Source organism: Sceloporus occidentalis, unplaced genomic scaffold (genome assembly GCF_023333645.1).
Source record: "Sceloporus occidentalis isolate IW3139 unplaced genomic scaffold, rSceOcc1.0.p SCAF_8, whole genome shotgun sequence".
NCBI classification, from domain to species: Eukaryota; Metazoa; Chordata; class Lepidosauria; order Squamata; family Phrynosomatidae; genus Sceloporus; species Sceloporus occidentalis.
In genome coordinates this window covers 11,821,337-11,843,746 of record NW_028316988.1, presented here as the reverse complement: position 1 = coordinate 11,843,746, position 22,410 = coordinate 11,821,337, and the positions used below count along the sequence as shown (strand labels likewise).

The following is a 22,410-nucleotide window of genomic DNA, read 5'->3' as shown; positions in this document are numbered from 1 at the left end:
GTCCTCCCAAAGTCACTTTTCTGAGCTTTGGATGAAATGGAATTTGGGCCTGATCCAGCATGGCTATTCTGATGCTCTCAAGACTTGTTTTCGTGGGACTGTTTGGAAAAATGGCCTCTCATTGAGTTTATGTAGGACAGTGATAGTGATTGAGAGACCAAAGGATAGGATCAGTGTTCATCTTTTAGGAGAATTGGTTGATAGGACAAAGGAGGGTCCTTTTGGCCACTGCGTTGAGTTTCTGGTTGTAAGTCCTGTCCAAAGCATGGGAAAATCTATTGGGACCCTCACTCCTAAAATCCCTTACCTTGGGCAAATCCATCTTCGCGACTGTGCCTGACGCTCTCCTTATCGGTTGAGGAATATTGTCCAGTAGAAGGAACTTTTGCAGATTCTCTCCATGCATTGGGAGCCAAATGGTGATCCCTCTTGCAAAGATCTGCCTTGTTTTTTTTCCTCCCAAGAGACCCCAATCTCTCGAAACATTCCTCCTTTTGCAGAGCAAAACTGAGACAGAACTGGAGCAAAACAAACAAGGAGAACGGAAGCTCACCTTTGATGCTTTTAAAGAACAATTTAAGCAGAGCCTCCAGAGCATCTGCAGCCAGTCCTGAAAACTGTCTCCTGTGCATCTTTATTATTATTATTTTGTTTTTGCCAAGAATATCCTGGTTTTTCTGCTGAATGCCAGCTCAGCTGGAGGCCTTGTCTCTGTTGAGCTGTCTGCTGACCTCAGCCTTTGGGAGACAGAATTGGGTGAGAGTGATGAGAGAGGAGGCGGTTGGGGATGCAGGTGGGTCGATGGAACAAATAGACTGCCTAATGGCCTAGATTTGGGTTTTTGGGTTGCATTTTCTCCCCAGGGAATGGCAAAAATATTGCTGAGCTGTGAACTTAGATGCTTCCGTTTGGAAATCTAGCTTTCTTTTGACCCAGAATGTAAGGTGGCAACAGACACACTTGGTGCACATTCATAGACTCTTAGGATCTTAAGAATTGGAAGGGGACTCAAGGGCCATATAGTCTAGCCCTCTTCACTCATGCAAGGATTCAGAGCTAAAGTATGTTTGAGAGATGCCCATCCAACCTCTGTTTAAAGACTTTCAAAGAAGTGGAATCCACCATCTTCCAAGGCAATCTGTTCCTTGGTTGAACAGTTGGTACAGTTTAAAAAAGGTTCTAGTCTAAACTTTAAGGAGGTTGCCCATGTCTCCCCCTCGACCAGGTGATGAAGATGATGGGCCTGAACAATGCTGTCCACTGGGTGGCCTGGTTCATCACGGGTTTTGTCCAGCTGTCCATCTCGGTCACCGCTCTGACTGCCATCCTCAAGTATGGGAAGGTGCTGATGCACAGCGACGTCTTCATCATCTGGCTCTTCCTGGCCATCTACGCTGTGGCCACCATCATGTTCTGGTGAGTGTAGGGAAGAATGGGGTATGAGTGACCACATGGACAGCCATGGAGGATGTGGGAGCTGCTGGCACACTTCACTTAAATAGTTGCATCTTGACTATTGCAATATTCTCTTATGGGGGGCTACCCGCTTAAACACTGTCTGGAAGCTCCATTTCTTGCAATGGACATTTTCCAGTGACCTAGGATGGATAGATAGCTTTGAGTTTGGTTACTGGTTCAAACCCATATCCTCATGGATCCACCTATCCAAGGGAAGATGGTGGATTTGTCTGATTTGCACTTCTCTCTCTTTGTGCATTGTAGTTTCCTCATCTCTGTGCTCTACTCCAAAGCCAAGCTGGCCTCGGCTTGCGGCGGCATCATCTACTTCCTCAGCTACGTCCCTTACATGTACGTTGCCATCCGGGAAGAAGTGGCCCACGATAAGATCACCGCCTTTGAGAAGTGCATTGCGGTGAGTTAAAAAAAACCTTGGGATCAAATGCAGATTCTTTAGATGGCGCCATCCTGACTCTTGCATCTTCCCTCCTAGTCCCTGATGTCCACCACAGCCTTTGGCCTGGGCTCTAAGTACTTTGCCCTCTATGAGGTGGCTGGCGTGGGCATCCAGTGGCACACCTTCAGCCAGTCACCTGTCGAAGGGGACGACTTCAACCTCCTCCTCTCCATGATGATGCTCATCATTGACGCCGTGGTCTATGGGGTGCTCACCTGGTACATTGAGGCTGTGCACCCAGGTATGTCTGGAGAGAGGGTTTGGGGGTGGAAGGCTTTCCCAGTTTGGACTAAAACTGGAATCTGCTTGCCCAGTGCATGGGACTGGTCTGCCCGCATTCTGATGCCATTGGCTATTGTCAACTATGGGCGGCATTCCCATGTTTTATGGGCATCCAAAGTATACTCATGTTGGCTTTAAAGAGATGTCCTGTCTTGAAGGGGACATCTAGCATTTGAGGGTCCTGAAGTCTGGTGAGAACTGGAGTCCCCATAATCCTGTATCTTCTTCTGAGACTTGAGATGGTCTTGTATAGGCCTGCCTTGCATATATTGATCTACAGCAGTGATCCCCAAACTCTGTACTTCCAGGTGTTTTGGACTTCAGCTCCCAGAAGCCTCAGACAGATTGGCCAGTAACCAGGGATTCTGGGAGCTGAAGTCCAAAACACCTTTAGGGACATAGTTTGGGAGTCATTGACCAGTGTGCTTTTGTGCTTCATGCTGATGCTCTGTTCCCTTCCACTAGGCATGTATGGCCTTCCGCGGCCCTGGTACTTCCCGTTGCAGAAGTCCTACTGGCTGGGAAATGGGCGCATTGAGACGTGGGAGTGGACATGGCCCTGGTCAAGAACCACGCGCCTGAGCATCATGGAGGAAGACCAAGCATGTGCCATGGAGAACCGGAGGCTGGGTGAGACTGGCTGGCTGGGAATTTTGTGTCCCATGAGCTGCATGTGCCAAAAAAGTCACTTCCAGAACTACCCAATATTTTTTTAAAAAGTGTACGAAAATTGGCACAAAAATGTAGTATTATGCAGAACGGCTCCATTTTTATATACTTACTCTGGGTTCCATGGTTTTTGTTATTTTCCTGCAGAGGAGACCCGGGGTATTGAGGAGGAGCCCACCCATCTCCCTCTGGTGGTTTGCGTGGACAAACTGACCAAGATCTACAAGACGGACAAGAAGATGGCTCTGAACAAGCTCAGTCTCAACCTCTACGAGAACCAAGTGGTGTCCTTCTTGGGTCATAATGGAGCTGGCAAGACCACCACCATGTGAGTGATTTCATCCATGGTCCTCTTCTTTGGTGATCCAGTCCCTGCAGGAAGAACCTTTGGAGGAGATCTGCCTCCATCTAGGAGTGCAAAGTCTGGTGCCTCTAACCCACCTTAAGGGTCCTGGGTGGGTGGATAGCAACCATCTTTTCTCCATTCTCCACTTCTGGAGGCTCAAACCTATCCTCATTGATGGAGTCCTCCCCTAAGGCCATGATGTCTGGTAAGAGACTGGAGGCACATTACTAGGAGCACTGAACACAAGATGGTGGCAGGAGGGTCCATCTTAAAAATAGCATCGTCCCTCACTTCCTTCATCGTCCCTCACTTCCTTCCTTCTTTCCATGCAGGTCCATCTTGACCGGCCTCTTCCCTCCAACCTCTGGCTCTGCCACCATTTACGGTTATGACATTCGGACAGAGATGGACGAGATCCGGAAGAACCTGGGCATGTGCCCCCAGCACAATGTCCTCTTTGACAAGCTGACGGTGGAGGAGCACTTGTGGTTCTACTCACAGCTAAAGGGCATGGCTGAAGAGGAGATCCGCAAGGAGATGGACAAGTAGGCCCACCCCTCTTTTTCTCTCTGTCTACCCCCCTACCTTCCCCATGACTCTGGGGTAGGGGCCACATCCTGTGGTCCCAAATTCAGTTCTCTAAGCTTCCCCAGATGTCTACACTGGCTTCCCCTTGATCCTTACAACAGATTTGGGAGAGGGGTGTAGACTTGGTGAGACTGTGTTTAGCCCCCCAGAAACATCCGAGGGTTCATTATTTCCAAATGGACAACCACCTCTCTCCCTTCCTTCTCTCCCTCCAGAATGATCGAAGACCTGGAGCTGACCCACAAGTGCCACTCCTTGGTGCAGACGCTCTCTGGGGGGATGAAAAGGAAGCTATCGGTAGCCATCGCCTTCGTGGGGGGATCCCGGGCAGTGATCTTGGATGAACCCACTGCTGGTGTGGACCCCTATGCACGGAGGGCTATTTGGGACATCATTCTCAAATATAAGCAAGGTAAGAGAGCGGATAGATCATGACCTCTACCAGGACCTGCATTGGGGTACAGTGGGGTATGTAATAGATAGATAACCTATTCATCAAACAAGGATCATTGGCTCCTTTTATGCTTTCCTTCTTCTAGTAGCAACTAATACCCACCCCCGATAATAGTGAAGTGGGTGAATTTGCTCTGGGTTGTAGTCCAAACTTGAAAGGGTGTTGTATCCAAGGTGTCCACCTCCACACCTTTTCGTTAGATTAATCCATCTTCCTCCCCATCCAATAGGAAGGACCATCCTTCTCTCAACCCACCACATGGATGAGGCTGACCTTCTGGGCGACCGCATCGCCATCATCTCTCACGGGAAGCTGAAATGCTGCGGCTCCCCGCTTTTTCTGAAGGGCACCTACGGCGATGGCTACAAGCTGACCGTGGTCAAGAAGCAGTCAGACTCCCGGATGAACACGGGTCAGTGTGCGACCAGTCCTGGGCTGTTCAGATCGCCATACGACCTGGAGGCAATAATGTGTTTACTTCTCCCAAGCAGAGCTCACTTGGCAAGGTGGAGGCCGCTTTAAGTAATGTCTCTTTCTCCTTCTGTCTTTCTTTCTCTCTTATTCCTGTCTTTTCTTTAGACTCCGGACAGACCCACAGCCCCCAAGGCCAGTCCTCCGTCAGCCCCTGTTCCGAAGTGCGAGTCACCCAGTTCATCAAGAAATACGTGGCTTCGTGTCTCCTGATCTCCAACACCAACACCGAGCTCTCCTACATCCTTCCCAGTGAGGCGGTCAAGAAGGGGTGCTTCGAAAGGCTCTTCCAGGTAGGCTTGCATTGGACCAGCGTGCAAAAAATCAGAGCTTTGCAATGGAGGATTACAACTCCTGAAGTTCCCTGCTGACCCAACTGGTTGGAGGTTGTGTAGGTCTCGCTGGAATTGGCTCTCCCCACACTTTCCTCTTGTCCTCTTCCTCCCCATTTGGTAGCACCTGGAGCACAGCCTGGATGACCTGGAGCTGACCAGCTTTGGCCTGATGGACACAACGCTGGAAGAGGTCTTCCTCAAGGTCTCAGAGGAAGACCAATCCCTTGAAAACAGTGATGTGGGTAAGAAACAAGCTATTCTCCTGTGGTCTTCCTGTGGACTTCCCTGGTTTTATCGTGATCTTCTGTGGCTTTCCTGTGGAGCCTCTGTGGTTCTTCTCATGGGTACCTCTAGTTTTTCTATGGATCCTTGTAGCTTTCCCATGGACCTTTGTGGTTTCCTCATGCACCACTTTCTCATGGACTTCTCTGGTTTCCCCATGGACATTATGGGCTCCCGTTGATGCCTTCAACATGTTTCATGCCCTCCTCTTTTTCTTCCTCTACTCCTCGCAGATGTCAAAGAGTCCAAAAAGGATGCCCTGCCTCTCCCTGACCCTCAGCTGGGTCCCAAACCCGAAGCCAATGGCGAGCTCCTTCTGGGCTCAGAAACGCTTGAGAAACCGGAGGCGGATCGGGGCAATCTGGTGACCTGTTCCCAACTCAGCCAGTCTCAGACGTCGCTGCGCTCCTCGTCTTCGGCCGGCTCCGTGCGCGGCGATGAAGGTGGGGCTTATTCGGAGTTCTATGGGGATTACTCTCCGTTGTTTGATAACCTGCAAGACCCTGATAACATCAGCCTGCAAGGTTGGTAACACGTGAGAGACCTCGCGTGTTCCCTGGGAGCGGGACGCGGTGGGGGAGTAGATGGATGGATGTGTGGGGGACAGCCTTATTAGTACTTCCAGCTAAAGTAGGCCTATTGGGTCAATATTTGTGCAAATATTGACTCACCATTGAACAGTTGATTCATCGAGTCTAGTAGGAACTAACCCGGGACTGTATCTTTTACTGCCTTGACTTTCTGGTGAAAATCTTTTCAATTGGGAAGGTTAATTGGAGGAAACTTGGCTGACTTGATTGATTGGCATGTGTCATTAAAAGTCATAGACTGGGAGCAGGAGGGACATGTCTGGTGCTTCTAGGAAGACTTCTCCAAACCCGAATCAATCAGGGAAAATTGCGATTTCACACTATCAGAAGATATTCTGTTCTTGCATACAGTTATCCTTTACAGCCCTTGTAAGAAGAGGCAATAAAATGCTCTTTTATTAAAGGGATGTGGTTTCATAAAGTGCTCTAGATGTGGTTGGACTTAAGCTACCTTGGTCCCTCCTCATTGGAAGTGCTAGGGATGGAGGAGTTGTATTTATTAATACAGTGCTACCTCGGGTTACGAAATTAATTCGTTCCGCGGCACCGTTCGTAACCCGATACATTTCGCAACCCGAAAAGGCGCTGGAAAGCCGCTAGCCACGCTTCCGATTTGAATTTCGCGCCGAAATTAATTTCGTAACCCGAAAAATCTTTCGTTACCCGGAACAGTTTTTTTAAATCTAACTTTTTCGTACCCCGGAAATTTCGTAACGCGGTCAATTTGTATCCCGGGGTACCACTGTACATTTATTTGATTCATATTCTATTGACTGACTTTGAGTTTTGAAGCTCCTTCTCCTAGGCCAACATGGCCTTGGAAGGAGACCTTCAGCCCAAATGGAGCTGAAACTGGGCTCCGCCGTCTGTCTCTCTGCCATGCCTCCTCCTTTCCTCTTCTCCTTCTGCAGACCAAGAGGCCGACTTGGAAGAGGAGCAAACGCTGGTGGGTCAAGGGAGCTTCAAGTTGGAGGGCTCCTGGCTCAAACTGCGTCAATTCCACGGGCTGATTGTCAAGCGGTTCCACTGCGCCAAGCGCAACACCAAGGCCCTCTTCTCCCAGATCCTCCTGCCCGCCTTTTTCGTCTGCGTGGCCATGACCGTCGCCCTCTCTGTGCCGGAGATCGGTATGTGTCCCCCATTGGGTTAGTCCAAAGTTTGGCACACTAGGAGTAAGGGTCTCAGAAGCTTTGGCCCTCTGGATGGCATTGGACTACAGTTCCCAGAATTCCTGGCAGGGGTTTCTGGGAATTGAACTGGTGGAGCCCAGTTTCAGCTCTAGATGTGTTGCATGTCTCCTTCCAAGGCCATGTTAGCTTCGGGGTCTTTGCATGGACATTAATGTGTGGGAAGCCAGAGGTCAAGAGATGCCCTTCTAGAGGAAGGAAAAGAGTCAGTGTCCAAAGTGCAATGGTTTGCTTCCCTTAAGCCCACTAAACCCCCCAAAAGCATAAGGAAAATAGATGTAAATGCTTGAAAATTGGCCATGATTGTGGCTGGAAGTCATGTTGGGTTACTCTGGGAATGCCAAAATGCATAATGCAAACCACCAGGAAGGCACAAAGTGTCTAGATGTCCACTCCTGTCCTGTCCTAGAGAGTCAAAGGTGATGGACTTTGTGTGTCTCCCAACCTGTCTTCCTCCACAGGAGACCTGCCACCGCTCACCCTCTCGCCCTCACAATACCACAACTACACACAACCCAAGGGCAACTTCATCCCTTACGCCAACGAGGAACGTCACGAATACCGGTAAGGAGGGCTCCTCGTTCTTTTCTTTACCATCCCAGCTCTGATGGCATCTAAGGGCTTGCAGGCATAGGGAGGAGAGTTGTTCCTGTTGCAAATTCTTCCTCGTGGAAAGAAATGTTCTGAATAAGTTTCTGCTTCACGTTAGAGATGTAAAGATCTGATCAGATTTTTCTCATTGAGAAAGTGGTTAACTCCTGTAAGATTTTTCACATTTCACGACTTTGCAAATAGCTCCCCAACTTCCCTGACAAAGAAGTGTGTTTTTTTGCAAAGCCCAACATACTTTGCACAAAATATTTTAAAGGGTGAAAAAGTGCAGTTATTGTATTTGACTACAAAACCAATCTGTCAAGCTCGAATGGGAATTGCAGTCCAAAGTATCCAGAGGGTGCTTGCTGGGCAGAAGTGTGGCTCAGTGGTGCTTCCAGACCCACTGGAAGGTGAGTTTGGTGAAGTCACACACTCTCAGCCTAAAGGGAAGCCATTAGCAAACCTCCTCTGAACAAATCTTGCCAAGAAACCCCATGATAGATTCACTTTAGGGTCGTTATAAGTCAGGTAAGACTTGAAGGCACACAACAACTAGCTGTTGAGTACTAGAAAACGGTGCAAAATGGGTGATGACCATCTTGCACTATGATGTTCTTCTTTCTTGTGAAAACAACAACAACCACCCAACGCTCCTTCCAAAATCTTCCCAGGATGAAGCTGTCGCCAGACGCCAGCCCCCAGCAGCTGGTGGGGACCTTCCACTTACCGTCCGGAGTCGGGGCCACCTGTGTTTTGAAGACGGCCTTCAACAGCACTTTGGACCAACTGGTCCAGTCCCTGAACCTCAACAGCAACGAGTCCAAGATGCTGGCGGCCAAGTACTTTGATGCCATGTGCGTGGACTCTTTCACCCAGGGCCTTCCGCTCTCCAACTTCGTCCCACCACCTCCATCCCCGGCCCCCTCTGACTACCCCTTCTCTTTGGATGAGGACTTGCTCCGCGCCTGGAACTCCACTCCGTACCCCTCCGCCATCAAAGGTAAAAGCGGGGAAACAGCCTAGTTGACATCCCATCTAGAAGTTGTTCATGGGCGAAATCAATTAGTCGAAAGCCAAGAATTCGAACACAATGGAGATTATCATATGGGGTTTATCCCATCCTTGTCCTGTTCCTGTGCTGTCCTTTCCATGCAATCGCAGGAAGGACCTTTAGACGACGTCGCACAGATTCCATCTAAATAGCATGATTGACCATGACTGTGCAAAAGACATTCAGATGGCGTCGCACAGATCCCGTCTTCAACCCATCATTAAAGCAATATTGGCTGGCATTTTGCATTAACAGGAGTTTGTGTTATTGCAATGCTGCTTTAATGGCAGGATTGTTGCTATGATTTGAAAGCCTCTCGCACCATCGTAGTCACTAACATGTTAATGACACTGTAATACGAAAGCTTTTTTAATGGTGTTTGATTGTTATTATTTTTATCAAAGATATAGCCATGTTAGTCTGTAGAATGAGTATGTAGAGAGATTTTGTAGCACCTTTGAGATTCACTGGCAGAAAGAAGTTGGCAGCATGAGCTTTTCTAGACTAAGGTCTACTCCCCCAGGTGCATTACTAAAAGAAAGAAGTTGGCAATATGAGCTTTCTTAGACTAAAGTCTACTTCTTCAGATGCATTTCTGAAGTAGACTGAAGCCTAGGAAAGCTCATGCTGCCAACTTCTTTCTTCCAGTGAGTCTCAAAGTTGCTACAAGATCTCTCTGCATACTTTTATTTTTATCATTAGATTTGAAGCCCCATTTTGTTTTATCCTTTTTGGTTAGCCATTTTGACTCTTGTGTCGGGAGAAAGGTGGGTTATGAACTAAATAAATGTGGACTCCTTGGGCTGTAAGTCCTCCTGGTTTGCTCTTCTCCTTCCAGGGACGGTCACCTCTGCCCCTTCCTTGCCCAGCATCGTCCATGAACCCATCAAGTGCACCTGTTCCATGCAGGGCACTGGCTTCTCCTGCCCCAGTGGAGTCGGTGGCCACCCGCCCCAGATGAAAGTGGTCACTGGAGACATTTTGGTGGACATCACAGGGCGCAATGTCTCCGAGTACTTGCTCTATACTTCAGATCGCTTTCGGCTGCACAGGTATGCAATGGTGCAAGGTGCAGCCTATGGACCACATGTGGACTCATGGCCATTTTTGTGGCATTCAATGTCCACATGGGAGCAATTTTGTCATGGTTTGGAGCCATCCTGCGCTATTAGGTCTTTGTTGAAACTGGAAGTAAACCAGTGGTGATTGTTTTTTGTGTGCGCTTGGGGTCTGTTCTGTATTTGCAGTGGGGGATATGGTGCGACATGTAGCCTCACAATGTTTCTTAGGGAACTAATGTATCCTCCTAGCCCCCCAAGTTGCCCATCCCTCGGTAGTGGGGAAAGGCTGCCCAATTTGAGGAGAGCCAGGGCTATCCCCCTGCTCGCCAGATTTGCAAACTTTTGCAAAAATGGGTTCCCATTCTGCCCGTCTTTCACTGACAGGTACGGAGCAGTGACCTTTGGCAATATCCAGAAAGCCATCCCAGCATCCTTTGGTGTCAAGGCACCTCCTATGGTTCGGAAAATCGCCGTCCGGAGAACCGCCCAGGTAGGAAACCCCCAGTTGTGTTGCCACTTGGTTGTAAATCTTCAGGCTAGGAAATCCCTATGAGATTTGTGGGGTCGCCATGAGTCAACAGGCAACTGGAAGGCACAGATGTATTGATCTTTTAACCCTAACTGGGCCTAACCTGCCTTGCAGCGTTGTTGCATGAAACATAGCATACCTAACATGATGCTCATCCAACACTGTACTCTGAATGAAGGAACTATAATCTGTTTCATCTCCTGGTCTCTCCGCAGGTATACTACAACAACAAGGGCTACCACAGTATGCCAACTTACCTTAACACCCTCAACAATGCCATCCTTCGTGCCAACCTGCCTAAGAGCAGGGGGAACCCTGCTGCCTACGGTAAGCCAATACTTTTGGGAACATAGGAACTAACATACCCAAGGAGCCCTGGTATTTTATTTGGTATGGTAATCCCATGGGAAAAACGTTCCCAAAACCCCAAGTGGGTGCCCGAAAGCATGGATAGTCCCAAATGCCATACTAGCAATATTTTGGGGCTGCAATTGACTGTGGGTAACTGTGGAGAGTGAAACCATGGATAAGGGAGGACTATGTATTATTTTCAGTCCACGGGGAACTGAAACCATGGAAAGTGAAACCACAGATAAAGGTGGTTTCGTAACTGACCTGCTCTGCCTAGAGCACAAAACAGCTCTCCCAGATAAATCATCTCCTTTTCTGCTCCAGGTATCACCTTGACCAACCACCCCATGAACAAAACCAGCGCCAGCCTCTCCTTGGATTACCTGTATGTATCCCATTGATCGTTTTGCTCTGCAGTCTGTAGAATAGTATGCAGAGAAACCTTGTAGCACCTTTGAGACCTCAGACCGAATGCATCTGTGGAAGTAGACACGTCTATTAAATCTTACACTGCCAACATCTTTCTTTAGTTAGTCTCAAAGGTGCTACAAGATCTCTCTACATACTATATAGAGTTGCATTGGAGGACCTCCAGATGCCTAGAGACTTAGCCGCTCAAGGCATCTGGAGGCCCTCCACTGTGACTCTATGGCCAATGTCTACTGGAAGTTGACCATAGAGTTGCACTGGGCTTCAGAAACTCCTTGGTCAGTTGTGACAGCCAGGCCCAGCTGACCATCCCCAACTGACCTTATCTATCCCTTTCTCTCTTCTGTGCAGCCTCCAAGGGACCGACGTGGTCATTGCCATCTTCATCATTGTGGCCATGTCCTTTGTACCAGCCAGTTTCGTGGTCTTCCTGGTGGCCGAGAAGTCCACCAAAGCCAAGCACCTCCAGTTTGTCAGCGGCTGTGACCCAGTCATCTATTGGCTGGCCAACTATGTCTGGGACATGGTACTTTTGCAGGCTGGCTCTCCTCAAGGGTTGCTCTGGGTTTTGGCATTGGGCGGGCAAGAGCCTTAGGAAAGCTCAGAGTTTTAAAGAAAAGCCCCCCTCCTATTCTTTAAAGACTACAACCTCCGTAATCCCGCAGATTATGTCCTCTGTCATCTGGGGACTCTAGGAGTTGTCATTCAAAAAGGGAGGGGGACTTTTCCAACCCTATAGATGTTGCCTTGAGTCCCTATATTGGGAGAAAGATGGGATATAAGAAAATAAACTAATAATAACAGCAACAACAACTTTTGCATGTCTCCTTTGGATGGGGGATTCTGGGAGTTGTTATCCAAAAAAGGAGGGGGAACTTTTTCATATTCTAGGGACATACAAAGGTCCTGATCTGATTTTGGGAAGGCACGAAGCAGCTATCAAATTGCCTGCCTGTTCTGACATTTTCCTCCCATTTTGAGTGCCTTTGTGTTGTTGGTTGTGAATGCTTCTTTGCAGCTGAACTACTTGGTCCCGGCCACCTGCTGCATCATCATCCTCTTCGTCTTTGACTTACCGGCCTACACTTCGCCCACCAACTTCCCGGCCGTGCTTTCCCTCTTCCTACTCTATGGGTATGTCAACTTTAGAAGCCAAGGCACTCTCAGGGGCAGGGAGACATAGTTTTGCCCTCCAAGAGGTTGCAAGGGATTGGGATACGCAGGGTGCGGGGAGCAGCACCAAGACCCCCCTGGGAACTAGGAACAAGGGTCCTTTGGTTGGTTTTGGAAAGCTGACAAAGAGAATTACATAATTCTGCTCAAATGGGGCGGGTGGGGAAAGAAAGAGCTCTTAATTTTGGACAGAAATGTGGATAAAATTTGGAGATTATTTTGTTGTGGTGGAGAAAGGTGCCGTTGAGACTTTGGAGTGTTTGATGCCTCTCTCCTTCCTCTTCCTTCCAGTTGGTCCATTACGCCCATCATGTACCCGGCGTCCTTCTGGTTCGAGGTGCCCAGTTCCGCCTACGTCTTCCTCATCGTCATCAACCTCTTCATCGGCATCACGGCCACCGTGGCCACCTTCCTCCTGCAGCTCTTTGAGCATGACAAGGTGAATGGGGATGATGGTGGGCATGGTGGGTTGGCAAGGCAAATGGGTGGGTAGGTGAGAAGGGCCCCAACCCTTCCTTGCTGGCAAAGGGTAGAGATGAAGACTGGAGAGGCCTAGGTGGAGGTTGACAACATAGCAAAGGGCTTCTTTGTACAGGAAGCAGTGGACGCATGGGACTCCCTGCCACTTGATGTAGTGAGAGCCATTGGTACAGAGCAACAAAAATAAACCAAACAATTTCTTTTAAATGGAGATGCCATTAGTTTTGGATGGAAATTTCCAGCCCCCTCCAGATATTGATGAGCTTGACTCCTACCAGCCCTGCTAGCAGAGGGCACCAAGGAGGAAGTAGTCACAGATTATGGGAATTGCAATCCAATATCTGAGGGGCCAAAGTTCAGCACTAAGTCACAGATAATTTAGATACTTGCCTTCTGTTGCTGTGATATGCCTATGAGTTGATGCTGACTTGTGGTCGCTCTCCATTAGGATGAGTTTCCATGCCAGGGCAGGGTTCGAATCCTGCTGTCCCTGACTACAGCCCTTATCCAATGCACCATGATGGCTTTCAGATAATGGGGTGCTGGTAGATGTTTTACAACCTCTATGTTCCTTAGCATCATGGAACCGTCAGCTCTCTCTAGCATCCCTCTAACGTTCCTGAATCGTTATGACCTCTTTCTGTAGGACCTGAAAGTGGTGAACAGCTATTTGAAGAGCTGCTTCCTGATCTTCCCCAACTACAACTTGGGCCATGGGCTGATGGAGATGGCCTACAACGAATACATCAACGAATACTATGCCAAGATTGGTATGTTGCCCAACATGGGCATGCGCGCCATACAGTAAATGGCACAGGGCCGCATAAAAGGCATCTGTATATGATGTGGGCGCACTGTATTTGAAATTTTAACACCCATTGAGTCTTCCCCTTCCCTTCCTTTTATTTCCTCTTCCAGGTCAATTTGACAAGATGAAGTCACCGTTCGAGTGGGACATCGTGACCCGGGGCTTGGTTGCCATGACCATTGAAGGCTTTGTGGGCTTCTTCATCACCATCATGTGCCAGTATAATTTCCTACGAAAGCCACAGTGAGTTTCCCCATTGAGGGCAGAGACCCTTCCAGGCTGGGGAAGGGTCTTCTTGGTCAAATGCTGGAGCCTCCTTTGTCTTCTATAGTCTGTCCTGTTATGATCTATAAAGCCATGAAGAAGGAGGAGGCCCATCTCAGGATCCTAAAAGCATGGCATTCTGTTTGCAAAAGGGCCCAAACTATTTTAAAGTAAACCTTTCAAACCCTTAATTCAGATGCTTTTATTCTGTCAATAAGTGGTTGGTTGGTTGGTTGGTTGGTTGAATTACGATAGTGAACATTGGGGTGGTCTTTTCCTTTCTTTCTCTGAGAGCGATGGGGCACTTTTGGCTGTCCTCACACCCCTAAATCCAGAAATATTTCAATAATATGTATGTCCAGCATGGCATGGTGGTCTGAACATTGGATTACTAAGACTCTGGAGACCAGGGTTCGAATCCTGGCTCGGAGATGGACACCCACTGGGTGACTTTGCGCAAGTCACATAGTCTCATCCTCAGTGGAAGGCAATGGCAAATTTCCTCTGAACAGACCTTGCCAAGAAAAGCCCATGATTTGCCTTTGGGTCGCCATAAGTCGGAAAGGCACACAACAACAATGTGCAAATCCTCCCCTCAACCTCCACATTTTGGCTCCGCATTCTCCAACCCAGGCGCCTTCCGGTGTCCACCAAACCCATCGAAGATGACATAGATGTGGCGAACGAGCGTCGGCGCGTCTTGCGGGGAGACGCTGACAATGACATGCTCAAGATCGAGAACCTCACCAAGGTGAGGGTCTGTCGTCCTCTCCTCTCCATCATGGTGAATCATGTGAGGGACACGCGTTGAGCGAGAAACACAATTAACGTCAAGGTCTTCCTTTGTCTCCTTCCGTTTGCTGGGTGGCAGGTGTACAAATCCCGCAAGATTGGCCGGATCCTGGCGGTGGACCGGCTGTGCGTGGGCGTCCGGCCGGGAGAATGCTTTGGCTTGCTGGGGGTCAATGGGGCCGGGAAGACCACCACCTTCAAGATGCTGACGGGGGACGAGAGCACGACCGGTGGCGAGGCCTTCATCAATGGACACAGGTACGTCTTTGAGGAACCACAGAGAAGAAGTTGGGTCTCTCGCACCCTGTTCCTGGGGGAATCAAACCAAATGTTGCCATGATTCCTCCCAAAACTGAATGATTTGTGCTTCCTCTTTTCATCACCTGTCATAATTTTCTTGGGGAGAACTCCCTGCCACAAGATGTGGCAACAATTGGATGCATGCTTTGCTTTCTTCATTACATGTGTTCCCAACTTTCCACCAAACAGTTGCTCTTAAGGGGCAAATAGAAGTCAAAATATAGGTTAAAACCAATGTCTTGATTAGAAACACTTGACTTGGACTTAGACCTTCAGGGGGGTTGAAAGGGGTTTCATGCTAGTGCTTTCATGTCTTGCCTGTGAGATGTCCAAGGCATTTTGGTAGCAATCTTCTGAAAGTGGCGCAGAAGGACTGGGAGACAGCATTCTTGCTTTCTATCAGTGTCTTACAATGCACACCTTGACCTCAAATTTTAGGGCTCTCTTACTTGGGGTATTTCTAGGGCAGAGATGGCAGACTAAGGGGTTGCAAAAATGACCCTATGGGGAATGCATGCAGCATGGAAGAGATACACTTTGACCATTAGAACGCATTTTGAGTTCCTTTGAAGGAAATGGCGTTGGCTTCTGCGTTGGGCATCTTCTGAGCATCTCTTTCTTGGCAGCATCTTGAAGGACCTTCTCCAAGTGCAGCAGAGCCTGGGCTACTGTCCGCAGTTTGATGCCCTCTTTGACGAGTTGACTGCCCAGGAACACCTGGAGCTCTACACCCGGCTGCGGGGCATTCCCTGGAAGGACGAGGAACGGGTGAGTAAACGCTGAGTGAAGGGTTTAGTTTGGGATGTATCTAATCCAGATTGCCCAAAGCCAGGAGAACCAGGTCCACCTCTAACTTTGAGAAAGGTCTGGAGCCTAGAACTGGTGTAACGTCTGGCTGACCGTTTGGTTTCTCTCCCCTCAGGTGGTCAAATGGGCACTAAAGAAGCTGGAGTTGAGCAAATATGCTAACAAACCTGCCAGTACCTACAGTGGGGGCAACAAGAGGAAGCTCTCCACCGCGATCGCCCTGATCGGCTACCCGGCCTTCATTTTCCTGGTGAGGAACAAAGGTGTCAGGGTGGCGAGGCGCATGGCAGCACCATCATTTACAGTGCTCAGGAATGACCAGTCTTGCAATACTTTGTTCTTTTTGCTTGGAGCTCATATCGGTGCAAATTTACGCAAATTGAACCCAGCAGCTCTCTATTGACATTTAGTGGCAAAACCGTTGGATTGCAGCACCTTAGACAAAATATTTTTTTCTCATTTACAGAGGAAACAGGTTCGAAAACCAGCTTTTCCGATGCCAAATAATAACCCCAGTGATTGTAGTAAATTTAGATATTTATATATTGGGGGACCCTAGGCATGGAAAGAATATTAGAAAATATTTGAAGCATATTTGAAAGATGATGAGAAGAATCCTGGGCTGATGAGAACCATGACTGTTTGGATTGCTTCTGTGCCAAGTTTGTACTTTTTTATTTTGTGCAGAAAACAGCATTTTATTTGTGGAAAATAATATTTCAATGCAGAAATAATAATTCCTGAGCTGCTTTTGGCACAGAAAATGCTCTAGTTGTAGATTTGTTTTGCATAAAATTCACATGATTTGCATAGAAAATGCTTTCGTTGGGCAGAAAACAGTATTTTCTGCACAGAGTGTTTCTGTGTCAAAGTACTATTTTCCTTGCAGAAGATGCTGTTCCATGTGCAATAAATGCGTGGGCCCTGCCCTAGTGATGTAAGTCTTAGGGTTTGCTATAATAACTAGTCCAACCCTATGGTCGCTTTTACTTTCAGGATGAGCCAACTACGGGGATGGATCCCAAAGCCAGGCGTTTCCTATGGAACCTGATCTTGGACATCATCAAAACCGGCCGTTCGGTGGTTCTGACGTCGCACAGGTGAGCAAGGCCTATGCCAGCCCTCATGCTTTCTGAAGACCCAGAGCACCATTTGGGTGACCTTAGACAACAAAGTCCAATGGGGAGAAAAATTGTTAGGGTTCCCCCACCACCAACTTCTCATTTTGCACAAAATATGAGATGATGGGCGTTCCCTTAGGGCTTTCCAGTTTGGCTAGTTTGCAACTGAACCCCCCAAAACCACATGTATACAAGCCTTCCCTTTTTTCCCCTGTCTCTGACAGCATGGAAGAGTGCGAGGCCCTTTGCACACGTCTGGCCATCATGGTCAATGGCCGGCTGAAGTGCCTGGGAAGCATCCAGCATCTAAAGAACAGGTGAGACGAAGGGCCAGGTGAGGATGCTATTGGCGCATATGGCAAAGGACTGGTCACTTTTCATCTGACCGTATTTGAATGTCCTGAAATGTTGGAGAGGAATTGTTATGCATAGAAAACTGCTGTAAATATTCATCTCCAGGTTTTGTAAGGACAAAACCAGCGGGAGATTTGCTCCCTGCAACGTAACAAAACATTATGCATAGAAAGAAAATGGTATTGACTTTCCCCCTTTCCTGATCTCCTCCTGGCCAGGTTTGGGGATGGCTACATGATCACGGTCCGGACCAAATCCAGCCTGAACGTCAAAGAGGTGGTTCGGTTCTTCAACCGGAACTTTCCGGAAGCCATCCTCAAGGTGAGGCTCAGTTTGGAGCAAAGGGAGTCCAAAAGGTTTTGTTTCTTGGAGAAAGGAATTGAGGGGCTGGCATCAAGGGAGCAATCCAAGGTGCTTCTGGACTCTTGTTTTCATCATACATCCAGCATCTTGTACATAGCTCCTTTTAAAAGTTTGGGCCAAAACACAGATGTAGGTGGGGCATCATGGGAGTTGTAGTCCAGAGGGTGCCAAGTAGGGGAAAGCTGGTTTCCTCTGCTCTTTCTGGAGGGTCTTCATCCATCACAGCAAGAGCGAGGGAACTTTTGCAGCCGATGATTGGTCAGCTATGGACTGGTTGGACTAGTCTCTCCTTGTTCTTCTCCCCAATTCAGGAGAGGCACCACACAAAAGTGCAATACCAGCTGAAGTCCGAGCAGATCTCTCTGGCCCAGGTCTTCAGCAAGATGGAGCAAGTAGTGGACATCCTGGGCATCGAGGACTATTCCGTCAGCCAGACCACACTGGACAATGTAAGTGCGGACGGGGAAAATGTAGGGTCCCCTCTCTGGAACTGTCTCAGGTGTCAACGGAGCGAGGGAAATCGCAATATTAAAAAGAAAAAGATTGCAAATAAAATAATAAAATACAGTTTATCCAAGACCCTGACGGAGAACGATGGGAGGGGTGGAGTGTCTGGAAAACTGTGTCTGGATGGCTTGACTCTTTACAAACTCTTGACACTTTCCAAACCCAGGTCTTTGTGAACTTTGCCAAGAAGCAGAGCGACAACCTGGAGCAGCAGGAGGCTAGCAGCCCGGCTTGTTCGATGGAGTCCCCTCTGCAGCGCCTCTTGAGCCTCCTTCGGCCACGGGCGGCGCCAACGGAGCTGCGGTCCCTTGTGGTGGAGGAGCCGGAGGATCTGGAGACCGACGACGAGGGACTGATCAGCTTTGAGGAGGAGAGGGTGAGTGGCCAGGAGAAAGGCAGCCGACGTGGCTTTGGAGGTGGTTGCGCCGCCTTGAGCTGCCCTGCCTTGTCCCACCAGGAAGGCTGCTTAGGCAGCAAACAGCTGGGAGCCTGGTTTGGCTGCCTGAGGAAGCAGGGGCTTCGAGCGCAGGGAAGGTGGTGGGATGGGAATGGAGAAATTCAGGGATAGCAGGGGGACAACTCAGAATGCAAAGAGGTCTTGAGGATGAAGAGAAGCTTTGGCAGGAAGGGCAGGTGAACAAGAGAGAAGGATGGGGAGAAACTGCACAAAGGGCCCTAGGAGTGAAGGTGGCTCCCAAGGGAGTTCCTGGAAGGGTTAATAGGAGATTGATACTCCGCTTGGAAAACTCCAGGGATGAATGAGTCTAGAGGCACTCATGCAAAGCAAGGGTTCAGGGCATGCATCTTTGGAGGTGTCTTCAACACTAGAAGCAAACCTTTGGCTGTTCTTGGGGGTCCTTGCAGACTGCACCATTAGAGAACCATGGTTTCACTGTGAGTCCATGCAGTGGATTTGGGGATTTGCAGTGTAGGGATAATTATTAGAATTCTCAACCAATGATCTGTAGTTCCTCACCAAACTCTCCCTCTTCCTATCTTCCTTCCCCTTTCTCTCCTTTTCCTCTTCTTCCTTCCCCTCCACTTCCTGCTTCTCCTCTTCCTCTTTGTTCTCCTCCTCTTCTTTGCACCTTCTTCCCCTTCCTCTTCCTCTCCTCCATCTTCTTCATCCTCCTCTTGCAGGCCCAGCTCTCCTTCAACACAGACACACTTTGCTGAGAAACTGAGGGGGACACAGCCCCTTCTTTGGCTTTGGAACCACGGATTCCTTCCTCCATCGGTGCCCTTGGCCATCCTTGACCCTCCCCACCATCCACCACTGAAACCTTGGAAGGAGGAATGGGGTCAGCAGAGGAAGTGTCCAGCCTTGGCAGTTTTGCCCTGGACAAGAGGCTACTCTGCTGGTCACCATGAGGCACCACCTTGGAGCACAGGACCCTTCCTCAATCCCTTTCTGCTCCATCCATGCAAAAACACAGCAAAGGAAGGAGAGGATCACCTTATTCTCCATTCTCCGGCCACTTGGGGAGGCACATGGTTTGGCCACACCAAAGGACACTTCTATTGGTCAGCTCCAGTGTTGCATTTCTGGTGTCCATTTCCTACCAATTGTCCTTGGGACGGTGGCTTTGTGAAGGAGACACCACTTCAGGTCACTCCAAAATGGCCCCCAAAGTATCAGAACATCCTTGAAGGAATGTATGTCTTTCACTACATTGAGGACATTTCTCGTTTGGCTGCTGCGGCATCGCTTGACTTACAGACATTTTATGCACTTTCATGTGGAGCTCTTTGGAGGAAGAGTTGGGAAGTGGAATCGTTTGCATTTATGGATTTGGAGGAAGGCTTGGGGTGCCAAAAAGGTGGACAAGAGGCTAAACCATGACAAGACACAGACAATGAAGCAAATATCGTCTGGCTCTCCCTGCAAGGTAGACCTCCTTTGCTCCTATGTCTCCATCTTTTTGGGTGACTTATCACAGGGCAAAAAGGGATTTGCTCTCTTGTCTGCTCTTTGCAGATTTTTGCAAACTGCCTCTCTTACTCACTTGGGCCTCATTGCTCAAAATGGTGTTGAATCTCATGCTTTTTGGTTCAACTCTGGTTTCTCTTTCCTAGCTTCTTTCTTGGGAGAGAGAGAAATGAACTGATCATGAAATGCTGCTCATCTTCCTCCTCCTCAAAACCGTTTCCCTTTTTTCTAAAACATTGAACAACTACAACAACAGCAACAACAAAAGAAGCAGCTACTAATGCTACTAGTCCTCATGGCCAAAAACGCGTGGAATGTATCTGCTTTTGGAATGGCTTCCTTTGGAGGCAGAAATGTCCAGAGAAGGGCTTTGCGACTGGGCGAGACTGGAAGGGATCCCTCGGCTCCGTCTTTGGGATCCCGCGGATCCTTCCAAGGACCGCCTGCCTTCCGTCGGAGACCCTTGCCAGCCTCCGGCCGACCTTTTTTTGCACTTCTGAAAACTCTGAGCAACGTGTTACACCAATACAGCATGACAGTGGCAGGCGGGAGACCTTGCACCAGCAGTTTTTATTTCTATTTCGTGACAATCCTGCTTCTCGAACTCTCGACCGGTTGTCAGACGTTGGCCTTGTTTTCCAGAGGCCCGCCTCGCAGGGGTGGCGTGGGTCTCCCATTTCTTGTAGTCTCTCCTTTTTCTGTTTCCAGCAGCAACTGGCTCAGATGCTTGCAAGCAGGAAAGGGATTGGGAGGAAGGAAGACTGCCTCTTCCAGCAAATGAATTGCTTTGCACCCGTGGATGTTGGGATAGGTTGTGTGCAAAGGTTGATGGTTTTGTGTGTCCCTGTTTGAGGGAGGCTAAGTTTTGCAGGGATTCCTCTCTAGCAAAGGGGATCTTCAGGGTCCCTCTGACACCTTTGGTCCTGAGCAACGCGTGTGCATGTGTGGATGGCAATAAATGCAAGAAGGAGAGTTGCACAAAGCCACGTAAGCCCTGTTGTTGTAGATCCATTGGATCAGGAGGGAGCCAGCCCCTTGATTCAATGGGTCTCCTCTAGTTAGACATCGTCCTTTGCTGCTCTGCATCATCCTCGGGTTTCCCCTGCAATAAAACATGGAAACCGGCATCCATCCTCTTCCGTTCTCCATCGTTCGGACATCTGGCGTTCGTTCCAGGTTGAAAACATCCACCTCTTTTTGTTGTTCTTTTGGACTGTACTACAAGTTGGGACCGTCGGGGCTACCTCTGTCGGTATTTACCCAGAGCTTGGAGAAGTTACTTTTTTGGACTGCAACTCCCAGAATCCCCGATCCAGCAAGAAGGAATCCGACTTCCTAGGTTCCTTCTAGAGAACGAATCCACTCTGTGCCAAACTGGGGCTGCTTCCTCCAAAACATGGATTGATTGATTGATTGATTGATTGATCGATTATGAATTGTATTTTAATATTTTGCAATGCAGGCAGATGTGGGAGAGGCATTTATGTACAGTTTTGTGATTTTTATCCAGTGCAAGTTTCTGCTTTTATTTATTTATTCTGCGGAGGAGTGTGTTTGTGTGTCTGATTGTGTGTGTGAGAGAGAAACTTTCATTTCAACAAGGATGAAATTAATGCACTCCTTCCAGATCTTGTTGCACTACAACTCCCAGCAGCCCCAGCAAGTGATGGGGAATTCTGGGAAATGGTAGTCCACTAACATCTGGAGGTTGACACAAGTCTTATTCATGCTTTAAACCAGCAATCCCCAAACTTTGGTCCTCTAGATGTTTTGGACTTCAGCTCCCAGCATTCCTAATGGTGGGGCTTCTGGGAGTTGGAGTCCAAAAAACATCTGGAGGACCCAAGTTTGGGAACCGATGTTTTAAACCAAGGTGGAAAGAGAGAGAGATTGAGAAAGCTTGGAAAAGTTTACCCATCTCCTTTTATCTTTGGCCTACAACTCCCAGAATCCTGCAACCAGGATGCTGGGAGTTGTAGTCCAAACTGGGTCCCTTTAAGGGAGATCTGTAGCAACCAGCCAGTTGCATTCCTTGGGATGGGATCATTGAATTGTTGTTGTTATTCAACGATATGATATTTCGACTCCAGAGTTCGAATGCTCTGACTTTATATAAGCAGGTCTGCAAAAATGTGGGATCCTTTCTGCTGCATCCGACGGTGAGTTGAACGCCAGCCCTGTTGTGCAGGGCAGCCTGTATATTGCTAGCAAAAGGCAAAAGTAAGGGACATGGGACCCAGGCAGAAGACGGACTGTGAATATATCATTATTGTTTTAATAAAAATGTCATAACCGACCTGAGACGACCTGAGTCCTTATGAAATGCCATCATCCCTTGCAATGTCCGGAAAGAACAGAATGACAAAAGAAGGGTGAG

General features: G+C 48.6%; 1 protein-coding gene across 2 annotated transcripts in view; it reads left to right on the top strand.

Moving 5' to 3' along the window:
- ABCA2 (ATP binding cassette subfamily A member 2) overlaps positions 1-22,327 on the top strand; it is a 44,757-nt gene extending 22,430 nt beyond the window's left edge. Inside the window, exons 17-49 of one of the 2 annotated variants that reach the window (XM_089534637.1) lie at positions 1,226-1,416; positions 1,723-1,873; positions 1,952-2,156; positions 2,663-2,827; positions 3,014-3,194; positions 3,545-3,757; positions 4,016-4,212; positions 4,484-4,666; positions 4,834-5,018; positions 5,182-5,302; positions 5,576-5,785; positions 6,844-7,059; positions 7,581-7,683; positions 8,385-8,713; positions 9,603-9,816; positions 10,210-10,315; positions 10,570-10,681; positions 11,030-11,090; positions 11,486-11,660; positions 12,153-12,268; positions 12,599-12,746; positions 13,434-13,557; positions 13,706-13,838; positions 14,493-14,610; positions 14,731-14,909; positions 15,578-15,719; positions 15,874-16,008; positions 16,755-16,858; positions 17,104-17,196; positions 17,452-17,554; positions 17,908-18,045; positions 18,270-18,479; positions 19,244-22,327. In XM_089534637.1, coding sequence (XP_089390763.1) covers positions 1,226-1,416; positions 1,723-1,873; positions 1,952-2,156; positions 2,663-2,827; positions 3,014-3,194; positions 3,545-3,757; positions 4,016-4,212; positions 4,484-4,666; positions 4,834-5,018; positions 5,182-5,302; positions 5,576-5,785; positions 6,844-7,059; positions 7,581-7,683; positions 8,385-8,713; positions 9,603-9,816; positions 10,210-10,315; positions 10,570-10,681; positions 11,030-11,090; positions 11,486-11,660; positions 12,153-12,268; positions 12,599-12,746; positions 13,434-13,557; positions 13,706-13,838; positions 14,493-14,610; positions 14,731-14,909; positions 15,578-15,719; positions 15,874-16,008; positions 16,755-16,858; positions 17,104-17,196; positions 17,452-17,554; positions 17,908-18,045; positions 18,270-18,479; positions 19,244-19,279 — 5,097 coding nt within the window. In that variant the 3' untranslated portion in view covers positions 19,280-22,327. Of the gene's footprint in view, positions 1-1,225; positions 1,417-1,722; positions 1,874-1,951; positions 2,157-2,662; positions 2,828-3,013; positions 3,195-3,544; positions 3,758-4,015; positions 4,213-4,483; positions 4,667-4,833; positions 5,019-5,181; positions 5,303-5,575; positions 5,867-6,843; positions 7,060-7,580; positions 7,684-8,384; positions 8,714-9,602; positions 9,817-10,209; positions 10,316-10,569; positions 10,682-11,029; positions 11,091-11,485; positions 11,661-12,152; positions 12,269-12,598; positions 12,747-13,433; positions 13,558-13,705; positions 13,839-14,492; positions 14,611-14,730; positions 14,910-15,577; positions 15,720-15,873; positions 16,009-16,754; positions 16,859-17,103; positions 17,197-17,451; positions 17,555-17,907; positions 18,046-18,269; positions 18,480-19,243 lie in introns of both variants that reach the window. The other variant, XM_089534636.1, reaches the window with a different exon arrangement.
- Positions 22,328-22,410: the final 83 nt, after the last annotated feature.